General features: G+C 38.8%; 1 protein-coding gene across 8 annotated transcripts in view; it reads left to right on the top strand.

The window, feature by feature from the left end:
• Positions 1–14,021, top strand: part of TRAPPC9 (trafficking protein particle complex subunit 9) — a 600,540-nt gene that overhangs the window by 58,665 nt on the left and 527,854 nt on the right. For all 8 annotated transcript variants that reach the window (XM_065669014.1, XM_065669011.1, XM_065669012.1 and 5 more), the window contains 3 exons: positions 262–347; positions 9,453–9,579; positions 11,694–11,826. In XM_065669014.1, the coding sequence (XP_065525086.1) occupies positions 262–347; positions 9,453–9,579; positions 11,694–11,826 (346 nt within the window). The remainder of the gene's footprint in view (positions 1–261; positions 348–9,452; positions 9,580–11,693; positions 11,827–14,021) is intronic.

The following is a 14,021-nucleotide window of genomic DNA, read 5'->3' as shown; positions in this document are numbered from 1 at the left end:
AATGGATGCCTGAGTTAATTTTGCAATGTAATGCTGGGTTTTTAGACCACTATTACTGTTATTTACCCCACTGCTTTCTTTGGGGTTTATACCTTGTATCCCTCAGTGCACATGAACAGGACTTGGATTGTGAAGATTATATGGAGATGTTAATTTAAAACACAGGATAATACAGCAATCTGACAGCTCAGCTGATGATGATTTTTTATGACACCGTGATTAGGTTAATTCATGCATTAATTTTATAATAATTTCATATAGAGTTCCAGTGGGTCCAGGGAGATGTATGTGAAGTTCAGTTGATGGTGTACAACCCTATGCCTTTTGAGCTTCGAGTAGAAAACATGGTAAGTGTCTTTCCAAATCTCTACTTGCTGATAGTTTTCTGGAAAATAATTCTCGTATGGACTTTTCTAAAATAGTTTAAAAGAACCATTTACCTCAGTATAACCTCAGTTGAACAGTGCAGTACTGTCAATTTTCTCATATTTGTTGGTGATGAGGTATTGAAATTAAAATCTCTGCCACTCAGTGTTTAAATGCTTTACTGTTACTGATCCATAAATCAATTCTGTACCTTTCTGCACTGACTAGAACTCGTGCTTCGTAATTTATATATACTGGTTTTCAAGTAATAATTATATTTCCAAACCTAATAATTAGTATATATTTGCCTCTGTAGTTTGAAAATCCTCTTTATGCCAACTAATTTAAAGGTAAAAAGTCATCCAACTACCAGAGCAACTTAATTTTCACTTGGTCCTAATCCAGTGTTGTCCTTTTTGTTAAATATTTACCTTTAATATAACTTTAAAAAATAAACCCTGTCTCTTAGAGCCTATTGTTAGGTAAGAGAAGAGAAGGCTCAGGGGGACGTTATCGCTTTCTACAACTGCCTGACAGGAGGATGGAGTGAGGTGGGGTCAGTCTCTTCTCCCAAGTAACAAGTGACAGGACAAGAGGAAACGGCCTCAAGCTACGCCAGGGGAGGTTTAGTTTGGATACTAGGAAAAATATCTTCAGCGAGAGGGTGCTCGGGCACTGGAACAGGCTGCCCAGGGCAGTTGTGGAATCACTGTCCATAGAGCTGTTCACAAACCTTGTAGATGAGTCCCTCAGTGAGATGGGTTAGTGGTGGCCTTGGCAGTGCTGAAGTAAATGCTCGATTTGATAATCTTGAAGGTCTTTTCCAGCTTAGTTGATTCTGTGTTTCTCTAAGTGAATCAGCATGTGCTTATTTGCTCAGCATTTTTGTTTGCTTGCTTTATTGATAGGTCTACTTCAGTGGCTAGTCAAACAATTTGACTCAAATTACTCGTAATATGGCACATATAATAAAGTGGTTTTCTGTGGGAAATGAACATGCCCAAAGGTTGTACTTCCAGCATAATACAGTTCATTCTTGGAAGCTGACACTCTGTTTTCTTCAGCAGCATTTTCTCTAACCCTCACAGAAGTATTCCAAATTGTTAGGAATGAATAGAAAAAGCAGTTTTAAAGCTCTGCATCAGAAGAAAGGACTCTATATAGGAATGAATTTATTTAAGAACGTTTTGACTTCTGGTCTAATTTCTATTGTGTAAGTAATGATGTAATTATATATTTAAAAAACTTTGTGTTTGGGTAATTTCTTAATTTCTTAATGAGAAAATTTCTTATGAGTGCTTACACACACTTAAGAACTCAGAATAGTTATTTGCATAGTTGTGCATTCCATCCATTCCCTGAGCAAATTAATTGTAGTAGCGTCAATACTTCTTACTGTTAGCGTGATCAAGTTCTGTCTTTGAATTAATATTCTGGTTTCATTGGTAAGCAGAGGATGAAGCAGGCATGCAAACTAGATACAAATAATTGAAGTGATTAACGTAACTCTTTAGTCAGTGCTCCATAAATAGAGTGCTTTGAGAAATTCTGCTGTGTGCTTGTGTCAGCTCATTGGTAGAAATGAGTTGATTTTGCTTGATTTTTCTGTGGTAGCAAGACTGTAGCCAGCAAGTTGAGGAAAGTAATTATACCCCTCAATTTGGCATGTGAGAGACAACGCCTTTAGAACCAATGCCAGTTTTGAGCTCCCTGTACAATAGAAATACTGACAGTCCACCAATGTTACCAAGATGTTACACTGTATAACTGGGCTGCATCAAAAGGAGTGTGACCAGCAGGTCGAAGGAGGTGATCCTGCCCCTCTACTCTGCTCTTGTGAGACCTCACCTGGAGCATTGTGTGCAGTTCTGGTGTCCTCAACATAAAAAGGACATGGAACTGCTGGAACAAGTCCAGAGGAGGCCACGAGGATGATCAGGGACTGGAGCACCTCCCGTATGAAGACAGGCTGAGGAAGTTGGGGCTGTTCAGCCTGGAGAAGAGAAGGCTGCATGGAGACCTCAGAGCAGCTGCCAGTGTCTGAAGTGGGCCTGTAGGGATGCTTGGGAGGGACTCTTCATTTGGGACTGTAGTGACAGGACAAGGGGTAATGGGTTAAAACTTAAACAGGGGAAGTTTAGATTGGATATAAAGAAGAAGTTCTTTACTGTGAGGGTGGTGAGGCACTGGAATGGGTTGCCCAGGGAAGTTGTGAATGCTCCATCCCTGGCGGTGTTCAAGGCCAGGTTGGACGAAGCCTTGAGTGACATGATTTAGTGTGAGGTGTCCTTGCCCATGGCAGGGGGTTTGGAACTGGATGATCTTAATGCCCGTTCCAACCCTAACTATTCTATGATTCTGTGATTCTATGATGCTATGATTGGCAGGCTGGAATGTATGACACATGATGTCAGGTTTGAGAGCTACATCTGCTAAGTTTGTAGAGGAGAATAATACTGGACTAATTCCTATTGCTTTCCTTGATCCCAAAATGGGAAAGTGTAGTGAAAATGGAATCACTCTTACTGGAGGTGCTCAGTGTAAGAGTCAGAGTTTCTGCAGCAATGAAAAACTTTCCTAATAGAAAATTCCCTTTTTTCCAGTCATGAGGGTCATCATACACTAGAACTGATTGCCTGGAGAGAGCATGGGATCTTCACCTAGAGAACTTGAGCAGTGAAAAACCTAAACTACTATCAAAGCTGGCCTTGTTTTGATCAGTGAGCTGGGCAGGAGGACCTTTAGCATTTCCTTCCAGCCTAGATTGTTCTTGTTTTCCAGTCTCATCTGTGAGCTTTCTAGAGTGTGGGAATAGTTATTACTTTATCAGAAGAAGAAACTGTTCTGGTTTTATTTTAATAATTCAAAGCATTGTTTAATATTTTAAGATGTTTTGTTTTATTATTAACATATACTCATGCCTGCAGTCTCCATGCCCCCTTGTCTGATTTCTCATTGTGTATCACTCTATTATATTAGTCTCACAGAATCATTCATAGCAAGTGTATCTTTTTCTGTCAGTTAGTGGGAGTTTCAGCCTGTTTGCCCCACAACCTTTTTCCTTCTGACTCGGCACCTTACCTTTACAGTATGACTACTCATTCAGTCTTGTTTCCAGTGATGGGCAGTATTAAAAGTTCTCCATTGCTTGGTTGCTTTTGTTCTTTACCCCTTTTGTTGTCCACTGTTAATCAGCATCTAACTGTTGTGAAATCTGTAGTCCTACTACCTTTATTCTAATTTTCCTCCTTATGTTACAATTTCTGATTTCTTGTTCTGTTTGCTTACTTGTTTTATGTTAAATGAATGCTGGAAGCATTGATCCAACCTTTTACCATGATACTTTTCCCAGTGTGTCTTCTTGGAGTTTAAGGCTGAAAGTTGTGATGGGAAACAACTTAGTATTGAGCCCAAGTCATTAAGGAGAGCGATTCCCCGTTGAAAGACTTCTCTAGCTTTTTGAATGATTTGAACTATTAATGCCAGGTACATGTTAGTTTAATTGAGGTATGCTGAAATAAAAGAAATCTGATTTTTAGACTTGACATGAGACTCTGGACACAGACTTTGATCAGTGTTGCTTAGATGATGAGCCCTGTACTACATGCAGAGTTGATGGAAATTTTGTTTTATTGTTCTCAAAGCTCTTTGCCCATCTTTCTTGTTCCTGCTGTTTATTCCCTGTCACGCATATTCATGATTTTGGACTCTCTTTAGATAGCCATTTTTCATTGTGAACAATTCCTGTGTTACTTTTCTATTTCATGTTTTTGTTTTGTCTTTATAGTTAAAAGACTGATCCATTGAAAGGTGCAATAGTGTTTGTAAAATGACGAATGAATATGTTTAAATACGGAAGGGATTCAGTCCGATGACTGTATTTTAGTCGATAAAGTGAAGCTGGGGAGGCCGTTGGGATGGTCAGAGGAAGTGCTTTAATAAAACTGAGCAGGTATCTGAAATAAGAGTGAGAGTGTAACAAAACTGAGCTTAACTTGCTTTGAGTTCAGTGGATTAAACAGATTATTTTTGCTGTCCTGGTTGTGGAGCCCAAGTTAACACGGAATAGAATCATAGAATAGTTAGGGTTGGAAAGGACCTTAAGATCATGCAGTTCCAACCCCCCTACCATGAGCAGGGACACCTCCCACTAAACCATGCCACCCAAGGCTCCCACTGGAGCTGTGATGTTCAGCTCTAAGTGTATATACCACTTTTTTTCCCTGGGATTACTGGTTTCTGCATAAACTCCTTCAGGTATGTGAATGAGCACCTCTCTCTCTTTTGCAGTTACTAAGACTTCTTTCTGTCCAGGAAAAAATGATCTTCAGATTTCAGGCCTTCAAAAATAACCATCAGAGATTTCCCAGATTTATGTTTGTATCTTGGGAGAAACGTTTGAAGTTAAAGAAAGTATGGTCTAGTGAGATCTGCTGTTAATAGAAAATTAATGTGAAGATGCATTGCAAGGTGCATTAAGTCCTCTAAGGTTTTTACTTTTTCCTCTTTGTTTCTCAAGTTTCATATAAAAGGGGATAAAAGAAAAAAAGCTTAGAAAGTTTGAGGTATTATTTATTGAGTGAAAGGATTTTTTTCTGCATTTATTGCAGCAGATAGAGCCTTGGTTCTGTAAAGGCTACAGTATATGCAGAACAGTGAGTTTAATAAATATTATCAGTATTTAATAAATTATTATAGAACTAAAAATACTACTCCAAAACATAGAATCATTGAATAGTTAGGATTGGAAAGGACCTTAAGATCATCTCGTTGCAAGGTCCATCTAGTGCTAGGCTCTGTCCAGCCTGGCTTTGAGGGATGGGGCATCTGAAACATTTCTAGTGCCTCACCACCCTCACAGTAAAGAACTTCTTCCTTGTATCTAACCTGAACTTCCCATGTTTCAGTTTGAACCCATCACTCCGTGTCCTGTCGCTACAGTCCCTGATGAAGAGTCCCTCCCCAGCATCCTTATAGGCCCCCTTCAGACACAGGAAGCTGCTCTGAGGTCTCCATGCAACTTCTCCAGGCTGAACAGCCTCAGCTTTCTCAGCCTGTCTCCATACAGGGGGTGCTCCAGCCCCTGATCATCCTTGTGGCCTCCTCTCGACTTGCTCCACCATAGGGATAATGTAATTTATAGTATGAAGTCATTATTAAAACAGAAAGTCTTTGTTCTGTAGTTCCTCTGTTTGGGGCCTGTATTTATTTGAAGACATCTTAAGTGTGGCGTTTTAATTAATAATGCTGTAAGAGTGGCTTTTAGATTACTTCATTTTTGTAAACTTCCAAACTATAATAGGAAAGAACTCCATGTTAAGGTTTAAAAACACTATCTGAAATTTTGATAAATCTTTATGATCAGTCCTATAGCTTAGTTTATGATCATTTAAATTTTTCCCATGAACCACTCTTTAGTGAATTCACATCTTTGTATTGTTTCTGCCATCTTGTGAGGGTGCTGAGGCACTGGAATGGGTTGTGAATGCTTCATCCCTGGCGGTGTTCAAGGCGAGGTTGGACAGAGCCTTGGGTGACATGGTTTAATGTGAGGCATCCCTGCCCATGGCAGGGGGGTTGGTCCTGCATGATCTTAAGGTCCTTTGCAACCCAAACCATTCTGTGATTCTATGATATTTACTTTACTGGTACGCTGCATTTAATTCAAGCTATCTTAGGCAAGAACATGCACAAGAAAGGTGAGGGGGAGAAGGATAAAACCAATCATGTTTGGTGTTTTCTAGGTCTGCCTAAAATAACCTTACTAGAAATAGTAGGGAAATCTTTCTTTTAAGTAAACCTCTGACCCATTTTGTGTAAAGTATTTGAGGACATTGTATAAAGTACATTCAGCATAAAAACTAACTTTGAAGGCAGTGTTACGTTAAAAAAAGAATGGTTGTATTTCAGGATTGGTAAGTAAAGCCTAAAGAAAGCAGTTACGTACTCGTATTGCTTTAACAGTATCCCCAAATGCTACCATATACATCCAAGTTGTTTTGTTACTCTAAAAATAAATAGTGGTTTGAAGTGATTGAAAGACATGCTGTGATAATAGCATGCATATATTCACTACGACAGTTTAAATTGCTTTGTAAGAATGCAAGAAAATGTAAGATTGTTTTTTGCATGTGCGTGTGATTCATATATTCCCTGAAGAAAGTCTTGTATCTGGGTAAACTTACCCTATAAGGTCAGAAAGAGCAATGATTACTAAGTAATTAATAAATATTATTACTTGAAATAAGACTCTAGGGGAAAGAAATCTAACACTTATTTCCTTTTAGTGTGTCTGATATGTTTGGCTAAAGCATATGACAGTACTTCAGCCTTGATTTGATTTTCACTGTTAATCTAAACAATTTTTAGGCACCAGAGGGCAATGTTGGGCAAATATTGCTGATCTATTCAGCAAACAGTGATATTGAAAATGTCTTTCAGTCATTGTAAATCTGTCATTGTCTTTTCAAACTTATTTGTGTGGGTCAAGTTTTAAGGGTAAGTATCTTGATTTCAGTTTATATCTGGAACTCAGAAACCCAGTTGAGGCTTATATTGGACTTTGTCCATTTCAGTGAATTTTTATATTTTCTTAATACCTTTACTTTAAAAACTTGAAGTTCTACTGAATACTAAAACTCTTACAATGAGAGAAATGAATGTTCTATTCTCTTTCATGGGATAATAGGTTTGAAGCTCTTTTATTTCTAGTCCAGGCATAGTTTGTGCTTAGTGTAGGTGTTTTGGCATTTGCATTGCATTTGTTCGCTAGAAAATCTCTCCGTTTTCATGGGGTTTGTTGTTAAAGAATAGACTGAGAATGCATTCTTAAAGCATTGTGAGAAAAATACCTTGTGCTGAGGACTTACTTTGCTTTAGCAGTTACCTGTGATCAACATGCTGTTATTGCGATCAGCATGATCCGAGGGTGTCATTTTGATACCATTTCAGGGGTTAGGGAATTATGTACACTGAAGATAGCATTTTCTTTTTCCCTGACTATTAAGAAATCATTTTAATACCATCAATTTTAATACTCATAATAGTAACTCTTCCTTCTTCTCCATAAGCACATGCATGTTTTGCATCATGTACTCCAGATGCATTCACGTGCCTTTTTGTCTATTACTTTATCTATTTATCTTGATTTTTGTCTGGATTTTGTCTGCTGTTAGTACACTCCTCTTAAATGCTTTGGCAGTGAAGGTGCTTTCTGTGACATGTGGGTTGCAATCACTGATTCTCCTGAGCCTTGACCATTAGCCTTTAAAAATATTACCATTGATTTATTTTTTTCTCAGGTCATTTCCCTGTTTTATTTCCCTTCATGGTTGTTGATCTTTAGTTTCTCCAGGGTTATGTAACTGATCCATTCCAAGCCTCAATTTCCTGCAGGAAGTAAGAGAGCTCATAGGTGTCATAGCTCAAAACTCTTAACTGGGCAGTAGGGTTTTGACTGGCACCTTTGGGGTCAGATGGCAGCCTGTGTATGTGCATGTATGGCTACTTTAGATGCATTTCCTGAGGCTGTGCTGGTTTATGGCCACCCTTCAAATTACTTTTTCCTTTACAGGACCCTAAAGAGCTTTCAGGGCAATGTCTTCCCATGCATCCCCTCAATTCAGTTTGATACTGGAGGATAGGGGCCTAATTCTTACTAAGAGCACAAGACTGATTATACTGCAAGAAGTGAAATGGTTGTATATAAATGTATGTCCTGCCATCCAGCTTGATTAAAAATGGGAAGCAGAGGAGTAAGGATGTGGGGGAAATCTCCCTCACTGCTTCCCTGTCCCCCTTGCCTGAAGGAAAACTGGGCTAATTAGGACCATTAAGAGGAGTTTCCCATATTCCAGAAAAGTGACCTGACTATGGTTTCACAATGGCATTGTAAGTAGTGTTTTGTATATGCTTGTAGATACTTGATAGACTGGCTAATTTGGGGAATTGGCTAGTAATGGAAAAATAATGATGTGTATTGCTTGTTTCAAGATAAGTCCAATGCAGTATAAGGAGAAAGTTTGAACTGGAAGGGCTTTCCAGTTTAACCACTGCATTAAATTACCTAATCCTCTTTTAGACACTACCACTGAGGGGCATTCTAAAACTCCCTAGATAAACATCCTGGGAGTGTTTAATATGGAGTTGGCTCTACTTCAGAGTAGGTAGGTGGATTAGATAATATTCAGAGGTCCCTATCAATTTATCATATTTACATTTGCTATAGCTGATACTGAACAAGACATTGGAGGGTGGTTTTTTTTTTTGTCATTGATTTCTTTCTAGGACTTTTAAGTAGTTGCATGGAAGTATTTAGTTGAGGTGAATCCTGAATAATTCAAATGTGTTTGGATATTTGGCCAAGTGATAGCTCAGTGCTTTTGGGACTGAGATATTCTTACAAAGCCTTCTGTACCTGTTTTCACAGTGAGTTTTGGAGAGTGTATGGGGTCACCTTTGTTTATGTTCTGAGATTTGCTTCAGCCACAGCAAAAGCAGAATGATTCTGAAGAAGACTGCGGCTAAGTCAGTATTAATGTGAATGTTCACCCCATTTCTGTGGGGTTAATCTCATGGAAGGATTCATGTTCAGTCACATACTATCAATTTTGTTTCATCATACCCAGTATTAGTTTGTATTGGCTAGTTATTACAGTAATTATTTTAACCTCCTTATTCTGAATCATTCCAGCCAATTGATGTTTGATTTCCACTGTCCAAAATATAAACAAATATATAAGGAAGGTCATAGGTACAGTTAAGCGCAGGTACAAACTGTCACCATGCAGACTGTATCACTCGTTCTTTTTACTGTGCTTGGATATAAGTAGTTATTAGTTTTTCTTACCTCATTCCCACCTCAGATCCTGAAACACATTCCACAGTTGAATACATATCTTGCCCTGATTCTAGATGCATGCTTCAGTCACTGGAACTTAAAACCCAAAGTAACTGCTATGAGCAAATGAGAATAAATTGTAAAAGTTTGGGTGATATAATGCAAGGGATTAAAATAGAAGTACATATCATAAAAGGAAAAGTGTACAGCGTACATGGATTAATCTGTGTAATATGACCTTTTCCAGGGTCTCCTGACAACAGGAGTGGAATTCGAATCTCTTCCTGCGGCTCTTTCTCTACCTGCAGAATCTGGTCTCTACCCAGTTACTCTTGTTGGTGTTCCTCAAACTACTGGGCAGATCACTGTCAATGGTAAGGGGTGTCTTCAGTCATTCTCTTTCTATCAAAACAACTGTGTTTTACATCTCTGTGGATTACATAAATTAGCATGCCACATATATATTTATCACTCTTAAGTTCTCCTCTCTAAGTTAAAGCAAAAACAAAAAAGACATGTTTTCTATATGAGACTTCATTAAAAGCGTGACCTGATAAGGTGCTTGCTTGCAACAGCAGTAATGAACACATACTTACAATATCTCATGTATGAGAAGAAAAGGATAATGAACACAAACTCCCCTTTATTAACACTTTCATTTGGAAAGCTTCCAAGGAGGATTACTTGAACCTTTTCATAAGAAAGCAGAAGATAATCTTGCAGTTGGTTTTTCTTAATTAACTGTGTTCATGTAAGATGACAGAATTTTTTTGCAGATTGTTTTTGTAGGAACAATTTAGCCAATGCATGCAGTGTGCTGCAGTTGAGATATTGTGTCACTAATAAGCCTAAATAAAATGGTGTTTGTAGTAAGTAAAGAGAATTAAAGAGCTTTTGTAGAAGACGAGCCGATCAGTCTCCTTGAAAAGGAGGTATATGTGAAGATGATAGATTCAACATGTACTGGGGCTGAATCATCTTAACAACATGCAATTTTAGGTACCTGTTCCTGGAATAAAGAATTACAGGGGGAAAAGCGTTTTGATAAAGCTAAACACCAGAAGAAGATGGCTTTGAACTTGAAGAAACACTGTGCTCACAGATTTTTACTTAAGTGCTTTTTTGTCTACTTGTAAAATGATTCTTCATATGATTTCTTTTCTTTTTCCAGGAACTATTTCAGTAAATACAGAATAGAATCAAAGCATTCAGAACATTTGTGCTGTAGTTGTCTGCTTTTAGTTCCATGTACTAAAAATATATTGCAAGTAGAGGAGTTGATTTCTGTACTTGGTGGCTGTTTGTATGTCTATGTATCAAAGTTCCTTACAGATACAGCATATATATATATTGTCCGGTAAGGAATTGGAGTGCAGGTGCTTTCCTTCTAAAATTAACATTTTAGAGGATCAGCTGTGGTCAAAAGGCAGGTGTGTAGAATTATAGAATGGTTTGGGTTCTACTACACCAGGTTGCTCCAAGCCCTGTTCACCCTGGCTTTGAACACTGCCAGGGATGGGGCAGCCAAAGCTTCTCTGGGGAACCCTGTGCCAGTGCCTCAGCACCCTCACAGTAAAGAACTTCTTTCTATTATCTAATCTAAATCTCTCTTTCAGTTTAAAGCCATTCCCTTTTGTCCTATGCTCATATGCCATAGTAAAAAGTACCTCTCCAGCTTTCTTTTGGCCTCCCAAGTTACTGGAAGCTGCTCTAAGGATTCCTCAGAGCCTTCTCCAGGCTGAACCAGCCGACCTCTCTCAGCCTGGCTCCAGAGCAGAGCTGCTCCAGCCCTTGCAGCATGTTCATGGCCTCCTCTGGACTTGCTCCAACAGCTCCACATCCTTTTTTTGTTGGGGGCCCCAGAACTGTATGCAGGGATGCAGGGCAGGCTCATGAGAGCAGAATAGAGGGGGTGAATCACCTCCTTGGACCTGCTGGTCCAGCTTCTTTCGATGCAGCCCAGGCTTTCTGGGCTGATACCTGTATGTGGGTGTGCATACATGTATGCATGTATACTTCTTTTCTTTTAACTAAATAATTTCCTTTAGCATTCTTTTAGCTTCTGGATGCAGTTGGAACTCTTTCCTATAAACAGTTTTTGGAGGATGTAGGGAATTATATCCTTTTGAAGGCTAACAAATTTTAAGTACACCCATGGATTAGGTGATGTCGTATAAAATCTTCATCTCTATACCTTGTGTTGTCATGGGAGTTTTAAGGTTTTGTTTGTTTTTTATCTTACATCTCACAGATACAAAGCCATATATGACTGTTGTTTGTAAGTTGTCATGTAATTATAAATGTTGTTGTTTGGGAGGCTTGAAAACCTTTTGCATACTTTTGTGTCCTGAGAAGATTTTCTTGTAGAGAAGGTGGTGATTTGAGTAGCAGAAATATTGGCAAGATCTGACTGGTAAGCTGAGTACTTTTAGACCTTTCAAAATACAGAAATACTCACAGCATACTGGTGTTTTCTTCTAAAAATCAGGTTACCACACTTCAGTTTTTGGTGTCTTCAGTGACTGCCTTCTGGACAATCTGCCAGGTGTCAAGACCAATGGCTGTACTGTTGAAGTCATTCCAGCTTTGCCAAGGCTGCAGATCAGTACCTCCCTTCCAAGGTGAGAAACTGAATTCAAGGTTGATTTAATCTGGTCCTATTTAAGCATTAGTCACATACTGAATAAAACCCCTTTTGTCTGAGTATATAATCAGTGCTTTAGTAAAACAAGACACAGACTGTATCCCTGCTATTTACTTTAGGATATAAATTTGAGTTTTTTGTTTTACTGGTTAAAACCTTGTGATTTCAGAGAAAATATTTTGAGATTTAATCAACTGAGGGATGATTAAACCATGTTGTAAAACTGTGTAATGGTCATTCATTGTTATAATCATACTGCTAAAGGAATGAATCTTATAAAGGCGAAATGGTCAGAAAATCTTAAAGAGGTAATCCATGGAGTTGTGTAGGTTGGAAAGGGTGCCTCTGGAGGTCATCTGGTCTGGGATCTTGCTCAAAGCAGGGATGGCATTCAGAAGTGGTATAACTTAAATGTTAGATCAGGTTACCCAGTTCACGATCTAGTTAAGTTTTTATTGTTTCCATGGATGGGGTTTCCCTCTCCTCTGTGGGAAATCAGTTCCAATGTCTGACCACATTCAGAAGAGTAAAAATCACCCTCTTCTCTTCTTCATACTGAACCAACCCAGCACTTTGAACCTGTCCTTGTGTGTCATGTGCTCTTGCCTCCTCATCATATTGATAACCCTCTTCTTGACTTGCTCCAGTGTATCATAGAATCATAAAATAGTTAGGGTTGGAAAGGACCTTAAGATCATCCAGTTCCAACCCCCCTGCTGTGGGCAGGGAGACCTCACACTAAGCCATGCCACCCAAGGCTTTGTCCAGCCTGGCCTTGAATATCAATATTTCCATTGTTCGAAAGGGGCCCAGACTTGATACCATACTACAGAAACAATATGTTTAAGAGGTACAGGCCTATACACTCATCAAAAAGGACACAAAAGTAGAGTGGGGTTTCATGCAGGTTATTTTGAAGAATGTGGCTGACTAATTATAGGATTTTAGAGAGAGCTGGTAAGACACTGATTCTGTTCACGTTTTGGAGCTGTTCAAACTTCCAGCTTGAACTGTTCCAGCTTTCATGTGTTAGTCTGCATGCTGATGACTGTATCTCAGTCTTGCCATCCAACTACCATTTTAGAAAGTGTTTTAAAACTACAGACTTTCAGGTTGGTTTGTTTGGAGTTTTCATTTTTTTAATTTATTTGTAATATTCCTTTTATGTATGGTTTGTCAGTAAAGCAAAGGAACCAGTTTGGTTCTCATTTTTCCATACTAAATTCTACTTTAAAGCTGGGGAATGGCCTGTGTTGATGGCATTGTATTACAGAGATATAAAAGTAATACCCTGATGAAGACAGCAAAATAATAAAATACTGCAATTAAGTTGCATGTTGGTAAATTCCCCATAAAAATTCTGCTAGACACGGAGTCTGTGTGGTTTAGCTGTAATCAAAATTAATACTGGATAGCTAAAGTTATGAATGTATTAAAGAACATCATAGATTTGAAATACAGAGGGAATTGCAATTGTTCTTAAATGAGCATAGTATCTGCTGTTTGTGGGTATATGTTCAGCTGATAACATGGAACAAGATTTCTTGAGAAGAGATCTTGGTGTTAAGCATCTGAAGAAACTAAGAGTTAATTTTAGCTTCAGAGCTCAATCTCAGTTGCTGTGACATCCTTGGAATTCAGGTGCGCTCCTAGCTACCTTGCAGTATGCCAGAGGGGTCTCTGTTTGCCATCACTTACTCCTTCTCCCAGCCTCTGTAATACCAGGAAATTGCCTCATGTAACTCCTGTCAACAGTGTTTTATCCTTTGGGTTCTCCAGAGGATGTTGCACTTCTAAAAGACATGGTAAAGAAATGAAACAAAGGAAGTTCTTAATTTGCAGACAGCAGGATAAAATCTGAATCTGATTTCTTGTATCTTTGCCCAGAGAGGTGGTAGATGCACCAGACCTGGAGACATTCAACGCCAGGCTGGATGTGGTTCTGAGCAACCTGATCTAGTTTTAGATGTCCCTGCTTATTGCGGGGGGTTGGACTGGATGAACTTTGAAGGTCTCTTCCAACCCAAACTATCCTGTGATTCTATGATCTTGCTGGTTTGCTTTACATCTACATTTGCACTGACACCCATCTTGCCAACATTTGATGTTGACCTCTGTTCTTGAGAGAGGGTCTTTTCCTTACACAGCACATTATTTTTTAGAGCTGATGGT

This window comes from Lathamus discolor, chromosome 2 (assembly GCF_037157495.1).
Source record: "Lathamus discolor isolate bLatDis1 chromosome 2, bLatDis1.hap1, whole genome shotgun sequence".
Classification (NCBI taxonomy): Eukaryota; Metazoa; Chordata; class Aves; order Psittaciformes; family Psittacidae; genus Lathamus; species Lathamus discolor.
Note: the sequence above shows the minus strand (reverse complement) of the source record. Positions and strands in the feature narration are given on the sequence as shown.